At 41.0% G+C, this 20,462-nt stretch overlaps 1 protein-coding gene across 2 annotated transcripts in view; it reads left to right on the top strand.

Moving 5' to 3' along the window:
* The first annotated feature begins 4,163 nt into the window (after window positions 1-4,163).
* POU6F2 (POU class 6 homeobox 2) overlaps window positions 4,164-20,462 on the top strand; it is a 715,277-nt gene continuing 698,978 nt past the window's right edge. For both annotated transcript variants that reach the window (XM_056520455.1, XM_056520451.1), the window contains exon 1: window positions 4,164-4,291. In XM_056520455.1, the coding sequence (XP_056376430.1) occupies window positions 4,184-4,291 (108 nt within the window). In that variant the 5' untranslated portion in view covers window positions 4,164-4,183. The remainder of the gene's footprint in view (window positions 4,292-20,462) is intronic.

Below are 20,462 nucleotides of genomic sequence, written 5' to 3'. Positions count from 1 at the left end.
AGATCTTGAGCACTAGTTTTTTTTTCCCTTTTTCTTTACAATAAGACTTAGGCTGCATTCACATCACGTTTAGGCACTATTGCTGCCGGGTCCGGCTGGGAAATTTCAAAACCGGGTGCTCCCGTATTCAAGCTGGACTGGCGCCAAAACTGGAGTACATACCAAGGTCACTTACCCTCCTTCCATCTGATCGGCATCAGTGCTCATTTACTGCAGGAAGCGTCAGCTTTGTTTAGTGTATGCAATTGAAAGATTGTGTGTAATAGCCCACTAAAATATTGAAAAAAATGTATTAAAAAAAAGATAATAAATGTAAATAGTAAAACTGAAAAGACAGAAAAATAGAGGAGCGTGGTCCCAGTGTATTATCCCAGGTGACAAAATATATAGGAAATTGAAGCATAACATCTAAAGCGGCATGTCACTGGAGCGGGTCAGCAGCCCTGGAGTACCCGATCCTCTCAGGATGTCAGCAAACGGCTGAAGTCTCAGTAAAATAACTAAAATTCTCCAGTGTAGGCGCTTCTCCCATAAAATGGTATTCTTTATTCCTCCATCATACATATAAAACAGTGGTGGCACTTTCAATGCGTTTTTGTTCTTTTACTGAGACTTCACTAAATGTAAATAAGCCCCTACCCAAATGAAAGTTTGAATCACCCCCTTTTCCCATTTTTTTTATAAAATAATCTAAAAATACAAGCATATGTGGTATCGCCGCATGCTTGCATGTTCAAACTATTAAAATATAATGTTAATTAAATGGGTGCGGTCACTGGTATAAATGTAAAAAGAATATCAAAGTCCAAATTGATGATTTTTGATCAAAAAGGAAGAAAAGCAATCAGAAAGTCCCATAAAAATTTAAATGGTACCAATGCAAAAAAATTGACCCTCATAGAGCCTGTATACGGAAAAGTAATAAAGTTAAAGGGGTCAGAAGAGGACATTTTTAAGCATACTCATTTTCATACAAAAAGTTATAATTATTTAAAAGTAATAAAATAAAACAAAACCTATATGAATTGGTTATCGTTGTAATAGTATGGACCTACAGAATAATGATAACATGTCCCATATAGTGTTGAGCCCCCTATACTGCTTCCATTTATTTGTTATAGGGACAGTATGGGGCCTGATGCTATATGGGGACATATTTAGAGGGTACAGTGTGTGGGAGTTTTATATTCAGAGGGTACAGTTTGTGGCAGGGTTATATTCAGGGGTACAGTGTGTCAAAGGGTTTTAATAATTATTGTCTTCATATATAGGATGAGGATCTACTGGCAAAGTTTCCTCCTACATTCCGCTCGGAAAATCCGTGTTAAGTCCGTGTTAAGTTCGCACAAATTTCGTAAATTCTGCGGTGCAATTTTTACGCAAGGAATCCTCTCCTATTCCTCAGTATGAACGCACCCTTACAGTAAAGCAAATTCTGCTTTATAGTATTGTTGCGGGGCAGGAGGTATACAATATATACCTTCTGTCCAGCATGAGCTGTACCCTCAGCTGTATAGCCGCTGGCACAACCCTGTCCTGATATCGGAAAATACACAAGTGGAAACCTAGCCTTTTTTTGTATTCTGATTTTGTACTTGGCATGTCTGTGTGTTTTGTGCTTTCATGTAGGCTCTGTTGGGTGCCATGTCTACTTTCATATCTATGGCATCGGATAAAGAATACCACAAATATTTTTCTGTCAGGTTTGTACAGAGTCCAACAAAAAATCATCAGTATGAAATTGGTGGCACATAGAGATAAAACAGGCACTTGAAATGGTAAGTACAACAAATTTTTTACTCTTCCAAAAGGGATAGAAAACACTGGCACTATTTACACGCTCACCAACTACATATATGCACTTCTGCTCCCAGAACAGACCCTTGCACCGTATTGTGGTGCTCAGTAAGTCCCAGTTAAGCAATATAAAGTCCACACAAATCCACTTTAGGGTAGGGTCACATGTGCTGTATTTTACTGCAGATTTTCTGCAGCAGATTTTGTTACCCATTGACTGGGTAGAAAGATATACAGCAGCAAATATACAGCGAAATACGGCAGATGTGACCCTACTCTAAGGGTAGGGTCACGTGCCGTATTTGGCTGCATATTTTCCTACCCATTGAAGTCAATGAGTAGCAAAATGAGCTGTGCATTTTGCTATCCATTGACTACAATGAATATGAAAATATGCAGCAGCAAATATACAAAAAAATAAATAAATAAAAATTGTCACATTTGACCCCACACTAAGGGTATATTCACATGTATAGTATCTTGCGCATATCTGATGCACAGGATTTAAAGCTGCAGATTTTATGCTTCAAAGTTCAATGTAAATTAGACTGAACACAGATTCAAATCTGCAGCTTTAAATGCTGTGCATCGCATATGCGCAGGCTATTGTACATGTGAAACACCCATGAAGGGGTACTCCACTGGCCAGTGTTCGTAACATTTAATTCTGAATGCCCCCTCGTGACATCACGCCAGGCCCCCTCAATGCAAGTCTATGGGAGGGGGGCGTGACGGCCGACCCCGCAGCGCTAAAACTAAATGTTCTGAATGTTGGCCAGTGTATACTACAGATATACTACAGAGAAATTTGTGAAGTTCTTTCCAACCTGACCACAGTGCTCTCTGCTGACACCTCTGTCCATGTCAGGAACTGTCCAAAGCAGGAGAGGTTTTCTATAGGGATATGCTTCTGAGTTCCTGACACGGACAGAGGTGTCAGCAGAGAGCACTGTGCTCGGACACAAAATAAATTCAAATTTTTCTCTCTAGTATATAGCAGCTGGGAAGTACTTGAAGGCTTCAGATTTTGAAATAGAAGTAATTTATAAATCTGTTTAACTTTCTGGCACCAGTTGATTTGAAAACATTTGTTTTCCAATTGTTTCCACCGGAGTTCTCCTTTAACGGGGTACTCAAATAAAACATTTTTTTCTAATCAACTGGTGCCAGAAAGTTAAACAGATTTATTGAGTATTTCTGTTTAAAAATCTTCATCCTTTCAGTACTTATCAGCTGCTGTCTGCTCCAGAGCAGGTTGTGTAATTCTTTCCAGTCTGACCACAGTGCTCTCTGCTGCCACCTCTGTCCATGGAGAGGTTTGCTATGGGGATTTGCTCCTGCTCCAGTTCCTGACACGGACACAGATGGCAGCAGAGAGCACTGTGGTCAGATTGGAAAGAACTACACAACTTTCTCTGGAGCGTACAGCAACTGATAATTACTTTGAGGACTTTAGATTTTTAAATAGACGTAATATACAAATCTGGTATCACTGGATTTGATTTTTTTCCTCCGAAATACCCTCTTTTAAAAGCATTTTTTTGCAATGTCACCTTTTTAACATAGAATCAAAAATGTACAAAAAAGTTAAGTTGTCGCCTATAAATAAAGCTAGAAAAAAACAAACATATTTGGTTACCCCCATCCTCAAAAAGAGAAATATTACAGGAGAAAAAAAAAACAAAAAAAAAAACCCTTCCATATGTTTGAGTCAGTAGTTGTAGAAAATTGTGATAAATACCATGGATGCTCCAGTTGTCTTTACACCCGCAGTAATTTTTCCTTGCACGTTATGAGCTTTAATTTTCGATCACTGCTCCAATACGCAATCTTAACTGAGACATTTCAACTCATAAGGGAACAGGATTATGAAACGCTTTGTCCGCATTTCATTTTGCACTTTGTGGGAGAAGCATCGCATTGATTTTTATCTTTTTTTTTTTTTTTTCACTTTGACATGGGCACATTACAGAACTGAGCACTTAAACTGCTTCGCTCTTTCAAGAGGGGGAAGCAGAGAACTACGAGTTTTGTGATAACCCTGATTTAAATAGCATTTTCTGTAGAAATGCCCTCTCTTGTATACAAACAGCAAAAAAAAAAGCTCTCTCTATTTTATTAGCCATTTTAGTTTAATCTAAAGCAGTACATGCTTTGTACTTGGTACAAGTCTGCCTGTCTCACTTTATTTAGTTTGTATTGGGCATTTGTCAATGTCATTTCATGTCTGCAGAAAATTCATACGTTGTATTGCTAGTGTAACTGTGTGTGTGTCTGTGCGTGCGTTGAAGGTCATGTGACTCTTTCATCCGATTTGTTGGGCTAGCTTGACTTTTTTCCCCTTTTGCTTTTACTGATGGCTGTGAGTGCAGAAGTTGATTGACAGATGCATGGCAGAAACCCCCATTCTAGCTTTCAAAGGCTACATATGACGGATTGCGATCTTCCAGCTCCGCAGCAGGACACAGGGACCATGCAAGCTGTAATTGGTCAGGTATCGTGTCAGCCATTTCTCAACTCCTTTTTATTTATTTATTTGTTTTTTTATTTTCAGCCTTACCCGACTTGCTACTTCTGATTCACGTAATTCCTATTTACCACCATTTTTCCATGTCTTTGACTGCCTGGAGGCTAGAAACTTGATGTACACTTAGACCTTTCATTTCCAAATTGTATTGCGTTACATTCTAGTGCTTAAACATGAATATGCAAACTGAGAGATATGATAGTTACATGTATTTGTCTCGTCATATATCATCTCTGTATTTCAAGAGTGATATTTTACTGTGCACAAAATATTTTATAGTTTTGTATTTATATTTTCTGTATAGTATTACATACATTATATATATATATATATATATATATATATATATATATATATATATATATATATATGTATATATATATTTTGTATGCACGTGATTGTGCTTATTATAGCTATGCAAGTGGTCCTGTAAATGCAAGTGGTGTTGTAAAAGGAGGTGGCAGGCTAATGTAACCCTGCTAGAATGTGAAGAGAGGTCCAGGTGGTCTGCTCAAGCCTTCTAATGTGATCCAGCACAACAGCTTTAATAAACAGCTCTATTTAGCTCTCTCCTCCCTGTATCCAGGGAGGTGAACAGGTCTGGCTCTGCTGTGATGAAATGCCGGATGAATATCTCTCAGAGGCCTCACAAGCTGATTTTTAAAGCTTTACCATTTCGCCGTCTTTTGTCTTCCGAATGGGTCAGTGAGTCCTTGTCTTACTTCAGAGATATTTCTGATAAGTGTAATGTTTGATGTTTCTTTTTCCTTTGTCTGTCTATATATACCTTTCTTGCATTAAAAAAAGAAGTGTATATTGCATTCCTTTAATTTGGGATGCTTTTAATAGAGAAGCATGTGAGACACAATTATAAATCAGCACTGTGGATAATAGAATCTGCTCTTGTTGCCATTTGTCGTAGTAACTTAAAAAGAATTTTAAAACAATATTTAAAAATCAATTTTTAGCTACTGTTGTTTATTAATAGTTTCCATGTCTTTTGCTGTAGTACTTTATGGGAATTGAATTGGGCAGCTGTGCAGTAATAGATTTTCTCAGGTTTGAAGTAGCTAATGTTTGCTAATGGGGACTAGGAGTGTGAATTCCCCTGTTGTAACTTATTACGATTATTGTCAAAAAATTTGACAAATTGGCGTAAAACCATATACTGAATGCTCTTGATTTGTACTTACTGAAGAATGCCGCAATTATGTGGTTATCAGGGCTATTTAATTCTTTTTTTTCCATTCTTGATTTTTTTTGTCATGTGTCACAAACAGTCTCAACACGTTTCTAACAGTCTACCTAAAATATTATAGTTAATCTCAGTATTTTCTGTTCTTCTTTGTTGTATACAGTAGACTATAAACTTTATACACAGAACTGCAGGGTGTTGCAATACAGAGTCCCATCACCTATATAAAGAGATACATCAGAGTACCTTTAATGAGTTTGTATTTTTTCATATAACAGACACTGCGTATATTATAGCATATTTAGTTTATATACTTTATTTTTATTTTTTTTAACCCTTTAAATGTGAACAATGTGATTTTATAATATAAATAAAGGTCTGTGCTGGGTAGTTAACCATTTGTAAACACTTTTGATGTATTGCTTTATGCTATGACATGATTAGTAATATTAGAAAAAAAGTGCCAAAAATGCTGCAGGAGTTTACAAAAACTAGGTTGTGAGAAGACATGTATACATTAGAATCCCATTGGTCAACAGCGTTAATATTAAAAGATTGAGAAAAGGACCAGCAGGGCTTGTGTAATCCATAGAGGTTTGTGCAGGTCATGTTGTCTCCAGTAAAGAGTAATACCTTAAAAGTCCTCATGTTAATCTCCATCTCAGGACATGATACTTTGTACCTGTACCTCAGGGACTTTTTCTTTGAAATATGAACCTTGAGTTTGGTACAAATATGGATGGATGTTTGACCATTAGGAATCTTGACTTTATATATATAATTCTTATATTTTCTTTTATTTACTTTTTATTACTCTATTTTAAATATCCCCCCTTAACCCAAATGTGTCAAAATTATAATATAATTATATAAAAGAAATATAATGATATAATTAATTATAATATAATACAAGTTCAACCATACGTCCACTAACACAATTTCACATATCCTTCAGACTTATTTTACATCAAACCTATTTTGTATTTTGCTTCAATAAAAAAGAATATAAAAACATTCTTGTGGAGACTATTCCACTATGCTGTCTGCTCTATGGAGGATTATTTATTTTGGATACACAAGCTGAAAGTTATATTCGCTGTACTAAAAGACAGGGAGGCAACAGTGAATATCATTTTTTTTCTTTAAGCATATTAAAATTGCACAATATTAGTGCAGTTCAGCCATGACATTTCTAACTATTGATTAGATATATATACCAGTCTGTTCACTTTGTACCATAAATGTTATATATATATATATATATATATATATATATATATATATATACAACTATTATTTGTTATACAACCTTCTGATGCTATTCTTTAATGTGAGCCAAAGTTACTACAAGCACTTTTCATATAAACTAGAATAATAAATATACACTGTACAGAAAAATAACTAAAATAAATATTTGCATATATATATATATATATATATATATATATATATATATATATATAGATATATTAAATCACCAGAAAAGAAAATCACAATAATCACTTTTGTGAATAATGCCATTAGTATATAATAGAATCACAAATGATCAAGAAAGATATGCAAAAAAAAATCAGCTTATCCCAAAAATACACACATATTTGGTAGCAGGAATATATACTTTCCTTGATGAAATGTAGTAAGACTCAATGTGCACTGTAACTAAATATTCAGAATACAGAGAAATGCTAAACACTTAATTATTTCACTGTGTAGCTCCTTTCTGCATCTTCCTATGTGGGACCTGGTCCTGTGAGTGACAGCTTACTTCATCAGCCTTACAGCCCTCCTGTTTTTCTCTCATCTCGTGCAGACAGGTCACTGTGTCCAATCACCCTTCTGGCTCCTAATTCCCCAGGGATGCCACAGCCTGCCTGCCATCTTGATCCACAGGCCTTAGGGCCTATGCTGGCTGCACATTTATATGTTCACTGGCTTTTGGAAAATGTAAAGGAACAAAGGATATTAAATTAACTGGTGAACGAAACAGATGAGGTGAATTAGGAAAAGGGGGATGAAGCTGTGCAAGAGAAAAAATGGAACTATTGGCTTATTTTTGTTTTCAGATTTTACAGATGACAAAAGGTGGAAGGTGCCTAAGGGTAGGTTCATACGTACACAGATTTGATGTGCAGGATTTGATGCACAGGATTTTCTGCTGTAGATTTCAATGTAAAGTAAATGGCTGAGCACAGCTTCTAATCGGCAGTTATAAATGCCTGCACATCAAATCTGCGCAGGATCCTGTACTCGTGAACGTACCCTAAAGATATACACTAAATGCATGCTATGATTCAATGCAATGTGTACACATCTAAAATGCAATCAGTTACTTCCATATCATGCTCAGAGCTGCAGACATAGGCAGATAGCTAAGAGGGAGATTATACAAATTATATCTGTCTTTTAGCTGATGGCTGTTTGCAAAGATTTGAAATCATGTTTTTTTTCCAAGCTCAAGAGTCGTGGAAGCTGTATATATCCTGTCCTCATATCACGTCCTCATATCCCATCCCCATAGCTAATCCTCATTTCTAATCCTCATATCCCATCCTCAGGTGGGGCTGCGTTGTGGTAAAGATATTGTAAGCTGAAAATAGAAGGGGTGTGGCTTAAAAGGTAGGCCTGTCTTTGTGAGATGGGACATGGAATGCAGGGAGGGTGTGGCTTACCAGCTGGACTGACTGGACTGAAGCAGAGCAGAAATGGTGAAGTAAGGCACCAGAAATCCAATATACTTGCATGGGACGTGAAAGAAAAACCCCATCCTTCACATATGGGGGGCAAGTTAGGGGTTAATTTAACTATTATATATTTTTATTTGACATATAAGTAATATGTGACCAAGTATTATTGAAATATTTCCAGCTGTTTGGAAGTTATGCAGTAACATATATTTCCCATAGATTTGTATGGGACTTTAAAAAAAAAAACACCGACTCTCACAAATGGGGGTGGATATCCCATCCTCATATATTGTTATCATATCCCAACACAATATGCCATCCCCATATGCCGTCCTCATTTCTCAACCTCATATCCCGACCTCATATCCCGTCCTCATATCCCGTCCTCATTCCCTGACCTCATATCCTGTCCTCATATCCCGTCCTCATATCTCGACCTCATATCCCGACCTCCTATCCCGTCCTCATATCCCGTCCTCATATCCCGTCCTCATATCTCAACCTCTTATGTCATCCTCATATCCCGTCCTCCTATCTCGACCTCCTCTCCCGTCCTCATATCCCGATCTCATATCCCCTCCTCATATCCGTCCTCATATCCTGACCTTGTATTCAGTCCTTATATCCCGTCCTCATATCCCATCCTCATATCCCGTCCTCATATCCCATCCTCATATCCCAACCTCAAATCCCGTCCTTATATCCCTTCCTCATATCCCGTCCTCATTTCCCATCCTCATATCCCGACCTCATATCCCATCCTCATATCCCGTCCTCATATCCCATCCTCATATCCCAACCTCATATCCCGTCCATATGTCCCTTCCTCATATCCCGTCCTCATTTCCCATCCTCATATCCCGACCTCATATCCCATCCTCATATCCCATACTCATATCCCGTCCTCATATCCCCACCTCATATCCCGTCCTCATATCCCGTCCTCATATCCATGGACGTGGACGTGGCTTTGTGGTACTGGGCGTGATTTGCTAGCCAGACTGATGCACAAAAAGGGTAGAGAATAAAAGGGGTGGGGCTTAAATCATGGGCGGGTCTTTATGGGATGGGGTGTGGCTTGCAAGCTGGACTGACACATTCACCAGGAGATGCAGAGCAGAGCTTGTGGAGTAAGGTACTGGAAGTCCCATAGCCTTGCATAGGACTTTAAACAAAAAAAACATATTTTATATAAGTGGGTTAATCATATATTTTTATGTGACATATAATTAATATGTGGAAAATGAAGGAGATCGGATCCAGCTCAATGCAGGTAAAATCAGGTTTAATCCATAGGACAAGGAAGGAACAAGTAACGCATTTCAGGCGCTATAGGCGCTCTTAGTCATACCTAAGAGCGCCTGTAGCGCTTGAAATGCGTTACTTGTTCCTTCCTTGTCCTATGGATTAAACCTGATTTTACCTGCATTGAGCTGGATCCGATCTCCTTCATTTTCCTGCTATTGGCTGGTGCCGTCCAGCACCTGTCACCTTGTTTGCCTTCCCATAATTAATATGTGTACCAGGTATATTTGAAATATCTCCAGTCATATGGAAATTATGTGGGAACATACATTTCCCATGGATTTGCATGGGACTTTAAACAAAAACAACGACCCTCACAAATGGGGGTAGTTAAGGGTTAAATTAACAATCCTATATTTTAAGTGGACATATAAGTAACATGTGACCAAGTATTATCAAAATATCTCCAGCCATTTGGAAGTTATGCAGTAACATATATTTCCCATAGACTTGTATGGGACTTTAAACAAAAACCCTGACGCTGGCAAATGGGGGTGAGTAAGGGTTAAATTACCTATACTATGTTTGTTGTTGACATATAAGTAACATGTGTGCCAAGTTTTATGTTAAAGGGGTATTCCAGGAATTTTTTTTATTTGACTTATGCTACCGGGGCTGTAAAGTTAGTGTAGTTCATAATATAGTGTCTGTACCAGTGTGTGACGGTTTTCACTCCAATGACTGTTGTTTCAGATTTTTCCCAGCTTGCAATGCGGTCGAGGCCAGACTCACTAGTCAGCTGATGACAGGGGGAGCCTGTCTGCTTCAATGGGTGGAGGGATCGCTTGGTGAGAGAGAGATCAATCTGCAACTAATACAACAGCTGTATGCACCCTGATTAAATGGATGCCGCTCATTAATGTTTCAATGGGTGGGGTGGCTGAAGTATGGGAGGGAGGAAAATGGAATTGTGGGATTTGTAGTCAAAAAAAGAAAAGTCAAACAGGAAATACCAGTTCACAAAAAGCTAGCCACAGTGTTATGGTAATCTCACAACATAGCCATTTAGCCCCAAAACAAGCGCAGATCCTTCCTAGGCATGTCCATTACTGTCTGGCAGGTACATACTAAAATCACCTTATGGTGGATAACCCCATTAATATCTTTAACCGTTTGGGGGTGATGCTGGAACACAAACATACATCCACACACACATTGGCCCTGAAGAGTGGAGTGTTTATTCTGGAGTGTTTTCAATATCACATGTCGGTTATTTTTCTGTCGCACGTTTTTTTTGTGTCGCACTAGTCAATTGTGTCGCACAAACTCTGAGCTAAAGAAATTAGTTGTGTGAGTCAAAATGGTTTAGAATTGTTTGTTTAAAAATGTTTCCATGAATCAAAAGTATTCATGTGTTATAATTTTTCAAACATTACAACAATTATCCTTGTTTATCAGCTTGGGTGTTAAATTGATTTAAACCTAATATTGCAAATGCGTTAAAAAAATATATATATATAAACATTATGTTATGATTCGGCTAGCTGGATGTGGATCCTCTGTGTCAGCGAGGGATTGGCGTGGACCGTGTCGGTGGACCGGTTCTAGGGTTGCTACTGGTATTCACCAGAGCCCGCCGCAAAGCGGGATGGTCTTGCTGTGGCGGTAGCAACCAGGTCGTATCCACCGGCAGCGGCTCAACCTCGCTGACTGCTGAGAAGGCGTGGGACAGAAGGACTAGGCAGAGGCAAGGTCAGACGTAGCAGAAGGTCGGGGCAGGCGGCAAGGTTCGTAGTCAATAGCAACAGCAAGAGGTCAGGTACACTGGTAAGGCAAACACTGTAACGCTTTCTCTGGCACGAAGGCAATATGATCCGGCAAGGAAGGAAAGGGGAAGTGAGGTTATATACACAGGGAGCAGGTAGAAGCTAATTAGACTGATTGGGCCAGGCCCCAATCATTGGTGTACTGGCCCTTTAAATATTAGAGAGCTGGCACGCGTGCGCCCTAAGGAGCCGCGCGCGCCAGGACGTGACAGCCGGGGACCGGGACAGGTGAGTGACTTGGGATGCGATTCGCGAGCAGGCGCGTCCCGCTATGCGAATCGCATCCCCGCCGGCAGAGTCAGTGCAGCGATGCCGGTCAGCGGGTCTGACCGGGGCGCTGCAGAGAGAGGAACGCCGCGAGCGCTCCGGGGAGGAGCAGGGACCCGGAGCGCTCGGCGTAACACATTAACTATCACAAAAGCATTCAATATTTTATTCATAGAAGTGTTGAACTGTACAAAATGTTTTCAGGTTATAAAACAAGTTACTTTCAAAATAAAAACAATATCAAACAGTCCCTTGTTAGAAATCACTCCATTTTTGGAATTTCACTCCGAGTATTTTTTGGTTTTTGTCGGTTAAATGCCAATTTTTGCATAAAACACGCCCATTTCAGAGTGAAAAAGAAACACTCCGAGTGTTTTCCAAAGTGTCAGTTGTGCGACTAAAATTTAGGCACAGTAACCGATAAAAAGAGTCGATTGGACTTAAGTAAATGAGGGCCAATGAGTTTATATATATATATATATATATATATATATATATATAGATATAGATATATAGATATATAGATAGATAGATAGATAGATATAGATAGGGACAAGGAATATTTATAGTATTCATAAATATTGGGCAGACTATATGGGCCAAATGGTTCTTATCTGCCGACACATTCTTTTTTATCCCCACTAGAAATAAAAAATGTTATTGAAGTGTTACTTTAATCAGAAACTAACTTTATGTGATGAGAAATTAATCATTCAACTGCCTATTAGTAAAGCCATTTACCAATATGCAAATTATGTGCCTGACTGTTCTCATACCAACACTTGTCAGCATAATCGCATAACATAAAATGAAACAATGTTAAATAGAAATATTATATTGATGTACACGCTAAAAATGCACTGCTGTTTTTAATGTAATAATCCTGCTATTTGTTACGCAAACATACTAACTCAGGATAGGCCATCTGTTTTAGGCTTCTTTCACACTGCTGTTAGGACACAGCAGTGTGGCGGCCATCGGGGAACCTAAGAGCCTAATTGCCGTTTAAGGACAGGCACAACAGCAGTGTGAAAGTAGCCTTAGACTGATGGGATCTGACTTACAACAACCCCGCTGATCAGTAATGGTTTATCTCTGATTATTCTTGCGATAACCATTCATCAGCAGATTGGTATGGGTGGCAGACCCTGCAAATCTAATTTTGATAGCTATTAAAAACGACAATTTCTGGCCTACAGAGAGCCTCAATAGGGGTGTAGAGCACTTTGCCTTGTCCTAACACGCATAGGGAGTGTGCTGTGTTAGTGAAATAATAGTGTTATTCAGTATGACATGCAGATTACAGACATTGCTATTAGAATCCCTGCTGCAGAGCATCGATGTGGCAGCAAGGAGACCATATGGTGTGAAAATTGAAGAGAATAAAGAGATTTTTTATGTAATTTTAATTAAATTAAATTTGAATTTATTTAAATTTTTTGAGTACCCATTCTGGTGAGAATCGAGCTGGCGGTCCTCCGCCTCTCAGAACCCCCCGGACTATGAAAGTGTGAATATTTTATTTAATCAGTCATGGTTCATTGTTATCACTCCAAACAATTTCATTGGATTCTTGTGATAATTCCACTGATAATATGACGTAGACGACCATAGGGCCTCGGTCTTGAAAAGATTACATAGATTTTTTTTAAATTTAAATTTAAGATTTATATTAGATTCCCAAGTTTTATGTCCTGGTGTTTACTTTGAACTACTACTGTATGACCACAAAACTCAATCTAACAAGGAGTCACATGGCAGAACAATGACAGAGCCTAGCGGTGGCAGCAGCATGGGGAGACCATAATCTGGCAGAATGACACAGCCTGGAATTGGTGGCAGCACAAGGAGACCATACAGTTTGGGCACCCCAGGTAAAAATTTGTATTAATGTGCATAAAGAAGTCAAGGAAAGATGGAAAAATCTCCAAAAGGCATCAAATTACAGATTAGACATTCTTATAATATGTCAACAAAAGTTAGATTTTATTTCCATGATTTACACTTTCAAAATAACAGAAAACAAAAAAATGGCTTGTGCAAAAGTTTGGGCATCCTGCAGAGTTAATATCTTGTACTGCCCCCTTTGGCAAGTATCACAGCATGTAAACACTTTTTGTAGCCAGCCAAGAGTCTTTCAATTCTTGTTTGAGGTATCTTTGCCCATTCTTCCTTACAAAAGTCTTCCAGTTCTTTGAGATTTCTGGGCTGTCTGTCACACACTGCTCTTTTAAGGTCTATCCATAGATTTTCAATTATGTTGAGGTCAGGAGATTGTGAAGGCCATGGCAAAACCTTCAGTTTACGCCTCTTGATGTAATTCCCAGTGGATTTTAAGGTGTGTTTAGGATCATTATCCATTTGTAAAAGCCATCCTCTCTTTAACTTCAGATTTTTCACAGATGGCATCAAGTTAGCATCCAAAATTTTCTGAAATTTTATTGAATACATTTTTCCTTCTACTCGTGAGATGTTCCCTGTGCCACTGGCTGCAATACAACCCCAAAGCATGATTGATCCACCCCCATGCTTAATAGTTGGACAGAGGTTCTTTTCATTAAATTCTGTTCCCCTTCTTCTCCAAACGTATCTTTGCTCATTCCGGCCAAAAAGTTCAATCTCAACATCATCAGTCCACAGAACTTGTTTCCAAAATGCATCAGGCTTGTCTATATGTTCATTTGCAAAGTTCAAACGCTGATTTTTGTGGGGAGGACGTAGAAGAGGCTTTCTTCTGATGACTCTTCCATGAAGACCATATTTGTACAAGTATCTCTTTATAGTGGAATAGTGTACCACAACTCCAGTGTCTGCCAGATCTTTCTGGAGGGATTGTGCAGTCAAACATGGGTTTTAAATAGTTTTTCTCACAATCCTGCGAGCTGTTCTGTCTGATATTTTTCTTGGTCTTCCAGATCTTGCTTGAACTTCCACTGTTCTGGATGACTGCCATTTCTTAATTACATTCCGAACAGAGGATATTGACATCTGAAAACGTTTTGCTATATTCTTATGGCCTTCTCCAGCTTTGTGAGCGTCAACTATTTTAAGTTTTAGATCTCTAGACAACTGCTTAGAAGAATCCATGCTGCTGATTGTTGGGGCAAGGTCAGATGAGTCTGGGCATTTAAAACCCTTGAGATTGACATCACCTGGTCTTCCCAGATGATGATTGAGAACAATCCATGACACTGGCAGGTCTCAGCTTTGCAAAGAGGGCAGTGCATGCTATAAATTTTGCAGGGTGCCCAAACTTTTGCAGACGCCATTTTTTTGTTTTCTGTTATTTTGAAAGTGTAAATGATGGAAATAAAAGAATGTCTAATCTGTAATTTGATGCAATTTGATTTGAATACAGTTTTTTACCTGGGGTGCCCAAAATTTTGATCCACACTGTATAGTGGCAGAACGACCCAGTCTGGAGGTGGCAACATCCTGATAAGACCATAGGGCCTCACAATAAAGAAGATTAAAGATATTTTCGAAATTTTTTATTTAAGATTTTAGATATATTAAAATTTTAAAAGTTTAATTTAAGGTGCCAACAGCCTAAGGAGACCATATGGTGGCACAATGACACAGCCTGCAACTGGCGGCAGCATGAGTAGACAATAGGGCTTCACAATCCCTATGATTAAAAGATGAATATTAAAATTGAAATTGAAGATTTATGGTAGCTAGTGCTACCATAAAATATTTTTAGGTAATGTCGCAGGCCCAGCAGCATCAGTAAACCATATAGTGGATGAATGGCACAGCCTGGAGCTGGCGGCAGCATGAGTAGACAATAGGGCTTCACAATCCCTACGATTAATCCCTTAAGGACCAGTTTTTTTTTCCCGTTTTTCCTCCTTACCTTTAAAAAATCATAACTCTTTCAATTTTGCTTCTAAAAATCCATATAATGGCTTATTGTTTGCGCCACCAATTCTACTTTGTAACGACATCAGTCATTTTACCAAAAAATATACTGCAAAACTTTTTTAAAAAATTCATTGTGAGACAAAATTTTAAATAACACGCCATTTTGTAACATTTTGGGGCTTCTGTTTCTACATCATACATTTTTCGGTAAAAATGACACCTTCTCTTTTTTCTGTAGGTCCATACGATTAAAATGATACCCTACCTTTATAGGTTTGATTTTGTTGTACTTCTGAAAAAAATCATAACTCCATGCAGGAAAATTTGTGTTTAAAATTGTAGTCTTCTGACCCCTATAACTTTTTTATTTTTCTGCGTGTGGGGTGGTATGAGGGCTAATTTTTTTGTGCCGTGATCTGAAGTTTTTAGCGGTACCATTTTTGTATTGATCGGACTTTTTGATCGCTTTTTATTCATTTTTTCATGATAAAAAAATTGACTAAAAATACGCTATTTTGGACTTTGGAATTTTTTTGGGCGCATACGCAATAGACCGTGCCATTTAATTAATGATATATTTTTATAATTCGGACATTTCAGCACACGCGATACCACATATTTTTATTTTTATTTACACTGTTCTTTTTTAAAAATGGGAAAAGGGGGTGATTCAAACTTTTATTAGGGAAGGGGTTAAATGATCTTTATTCACTTTTTTTTCACTTTTTTTTGCAGTGTTATAGCTCCCATAGGGGGCTATAACACTGCACACTCTGGTCTTTTACATTGATCAATGGTTTCTCATAGGAAACCATTGATCAATGATTCTGCCACTTGACTGCTCATGCCTGGATCTCAGGCACTGAGCAGTCATTCGGCGATCGGGCACCAGGAGGAGACGTAAGGGAACCTTCTGCTGTGTCACAGCTGTTCGGGATGCCGCGATTTCGCCGGACATCCCGAACAGCCCCCTGAGCTAACCGGCAATGATTTACTTTCACTTCAGACATGGCGTTCAACTATGAACGCTGATCAGTGCAGCGCCCTATTAGCCACGGGTCCCGGCTGTGGCCCCACGTTCTAAAGCAGGAGCGGACACAAGGCGTAACTGTACAGGTACGCCCTTGGTCCTTAACAGATTAAAAGATTAATTTTAAAATTGAAATGTAAGATTTTGAAATTGAAATGTAAGATTACACTCCCATGTTTTAAGGTCCCGGGCCCCGGCATGTGGTTACAAAGGACCAAATCCAACAAGGAGTCACAATTCACATGGCGGCACAATGACAAAGCCTGGAGGTGGCATCAGTATGAGGAGACCAAATAGTGGCTGAATGGCACAGCTTGGAGTTGGTGGCAGCATGAGTAGAACATATAGTGTCTGAATTGCACAGCCTGGAGTCTGCTATAGCATGAGGAGACCATATAGTGGCTGAATGGCACAGCCTGGAGGTGGTGAAGCATGAGGAGACCATATAGTGTCTGAATTGCACAGACTGGAGTTGGCTGAAGCATGAGGTGACCATATAGTGGTTGAATGGCACAGCTTGGAGTTGGTGACAGCATGAGTAGAACATAGTGGCTGAATGACACAGCCTGGAGGTGGTGAAGCATGAGGAGAGCATATAGTGGCTGAATGGCACAGCCTGGAGTTGGTGGAAGTATAAGTAGAACATATAGTGTCTGAATGGCACAGCCTGGAGTTGGCTGACGCATGAAGAGACCATATAGTGACTGAATGGCATAGCCTGGAGTTGGCTGAAGCATGAGGATACCATATAGTGTCTGAATGGCACAGCCTGGAGGTGGCTGAAGCATGAAGAGACCATACAGTGGCTGAATGGCATAGCCTGGAGGTGGTGAAGCATGAGGAGACCATATAGTTGCTGAATGGCCCAGCCTGGAGTTTGTGGCAGCATGAGACCATATTGTGTCTGAATGGCACAGCCTGGAGCTGGCTGAAGCATGAGGAGACCATATAGTAGCTGAATAGCACAACCTGGAGGTGGTGAAGCATGAGGAGATTATATAGTGGCTGAATGGCACAGCCTGGAGGTGGCAGCAGCAACAACAGGAGTCCTGAAAGTGACCCGGTGACAGAGTGATGCAGTGGGCGGCAATACCAATACCCGGTGATGAAGGTGGGTGAAAAAAGGTCTGATGCGGAGGAATGTTTGTAACTGGGGAGCAGCGCTTTAAATCTGTTTGGCACTATCCATATTTGTGAAGTATTGGTGTGGTACCATGGTCAATCTACTCTGATGCATCAGGCATTGGTGGTTGGAAATCTTGGCTGATCCATGCCTGATTCATCTAAACAATGGTCAGTCTCTCCACATTTTTCGTGGACAGACGAGTTCTCCTTGGGGTGACTATGGCCCCCGTGGCACTAAGCACCTGCTCTGATGACACTACTGGCCGGTCAGGACAGCTTTTCCAGAGCAAATTCTGTTAGTTGCGGCCACAAATCAAGTTTGGCTGCCCAGAAGTCCAGCAGATCTTCAAGGTGTGTTGGCATGGGCATGTCAAGGTATGCCACCACCTGCTGGTTCAGGTCTTGCTCCAGGTCTATCTGTTGCTGATGAGTTGCATCACTATGCGGGTGACGAAAGCTACTCATCAGTGACTGTAGACTCAGGCTGCTGCTGATGGAGCTGGTACTGCTCCTCCCACCCCTCCCCAGCAGCCATGGCAGTGGAAGGTGAGCGCAGGGGGCCCCCCGATTCAGGCCTGCGAGAGGATGGACGATTGTGCTGATAGGCATCAGCCAACTGACTACATTGGATGCCTCTGTAGTAGGTCAGTTTCTCCTCCCTCTCAGTGGGTGTAAAAAGGCCCCTATTTTGTGGCGGTAGCGAGGGTCCAATAAGGTGGAGAGCCAGAAGTCATCTCGCTGTTGAATGGTGACAATTCAGCGGTCACTACGCAAGCAACTGAGCATGCATCGTGCCATTTGTGCAAGTGACTCGGAGGGACTCCCTGCCTCCATCTCCACTGCATACTGCCACGGTGTGTCTGGGTCCTCTGTCTCGCCTTCCTCATAACCCTCTAGCTCCTCTGGCTGCTCCTGCTCCTCCTCTCCTGTCAGATTACTAGAAAAACCACCCATTTGGCGAAACCTAAACTGTGCTCCACTGTGCTCCTCCTCTTCCTCCAGTTCAGACCCCACAGGGCTCATGTGGCCGTGAGATGTAGGCGCCACGTCTCCAGTGCCCTGACCAGCCATCATTTGCAAGACGTGTTGTAAGAAATGAAGCAGTAGAATGACGTAGTTCATCCCGGAATCCTGGCGACTTACTAATAATGTGGCTTCCTCAAAGGGCATGAGCAAATGGCAGGTGTCACGAAGGAGCTGCCACTGGTTCACATTGAAGTTACACAGGGGAGTACCCCTGTCCGCTTGGATCATCAAGAAATCGGTGAAGGCTTTTCTCTGTTCGTACAGTCGGTCCAACATATGCAGGGTGGAATTCCAACATGTGAAAACGTGACAAATCAGACTATGTTGGGAGACACCGTTCTGATGCTGCAGCTCGAGGAGGGTGTGCTTTGCGATGTAAGAGTGGCTGAAGTGCATGCAAAGTTTTCTTCCCATTGTTAGAATGTCTTGCAAATGGGGGGAATACTTCAGGAACCGCTTGACAACCAGATTGAACACGTGTGCCATGCAGTGCGCATGGCTCAGCCTTCCCAGTCACAGCGCAGACAATATGTTCTTCCCGTTATCAGTCGGCATGGTTTCCATTTCCAGTTTTCGTGTATTAAGCCATGCTCCGATTTCTTTACGAATGATTTTTAGCAGTTCCTCCCCTGTGTGACTCCATTCGCCAAGGCAAACCATGTGAAGATCAGTGTGACACCACTGTGACCTGCACACATGGTATGCTTAAGGGGCACTGAGACTTGTCTGGGCAGTGGAGGCTGAGGACATGGTGGAAGATGAGGAGGCGGAGTTGCACACTGTCACAGGACCAATGGCCTGAGAGCGTGGAGAAGGAAGCGGCGTGACCTGTCCAAGTTGGTGTTGTGGCTGTGAAGGAACAACATTCACCCAGTGAGCCCTAAAGGACATTTATTGTCACTGACCATAGTTACAGCTCCAGATGTCGGTGATGCTGTGCACTTTGGTACACACCGACAGGCTCAAGGACTGGCCCCCCTTCTCTTCCACAAAATTGTGCATGGCTGGTACTGCCTTCTTCGCAAAAAAAATTACGGCTTGGCACTCTCCACCTCGGCAGCGTGGAGAGTGCAGCATGCCACTGGGTGATGCAGCAGGCTGGACCACTACATCAGAGCCACGGTTCTCCCATGCCGCTTTATGGTGGCGAAGCATATGTTGACGCAGGGCCGTGGTGCCAACATTGGGACCCTGGCCACGCTTCCCCTTCTGCAGACATATCTTGCATGTGGCTATGTTAACCTCCTCCGGATTCTTGTTGATAAACTGCAGCACTGCCGAGTAGCTGATTTTCCCACCAACAGTCCGCACTGATTGACTGCTACTGTCGCCATTTCCAGGAACCCCTGTTCCACTACCTCCCGGGAAGGTAGGCTGCCGCGAAGCAGGTGGTCTCCCCCCGGCACGTTTGGCTCCAGAATTTCCACTTCTGTCACCATGGTGACTGCCAACCATGTTACCACCTTGCTGGCTCAGCTGCTGCCTCACGGGTAAACTGCAGCCCTCTTCTCCTGAAGATGATGAAGCCCCTTTTGCAACCGGCTCCCAAGTGAGATAGACTTCATCATCATCAACAAGTGTCTGCACGTCACTGATGTCCTCCTCAGGTTCCTAAACAGTGTCTGCTTCAGGACCCTGAACGCTGGCAACACCGCCTCCCACGTCACTCTCCTCATCACTACTTGCCTGCCTAGTGGAGGAAGCGGCAGATGTCTTCTCTACTTCTTGGCTGGGCAGTAGCTGCTGACTGTCCTCTATTAAATCGTCCTCAGTTAATAGTGGAGCTGAACCCACAGCATAAGATACTTCTTTAGGGGAAGGAACAGCATAGGAACGAGTCAATGGGAGGACGGGGACTGCTCCCGGGCCATGCCAA

Source organism: Hyla sarda, chromosome 5, assembly GCF_029499605.1.
Source record: "Hyla sarda isolate aHylSar1 chromosome 5, aHylSar1.hap1, whole genome shotgun sequence".
NCBI classification, from domain to species: domain Eukaryota; kingdom Metazoa; phylum Chordata; class Amphibia; order Anura; family Hylidae; genus Hyla; species Hyla sarda.
This window is presented reverse-complemented; position numbering and strand designations above follow the sequence as displayed.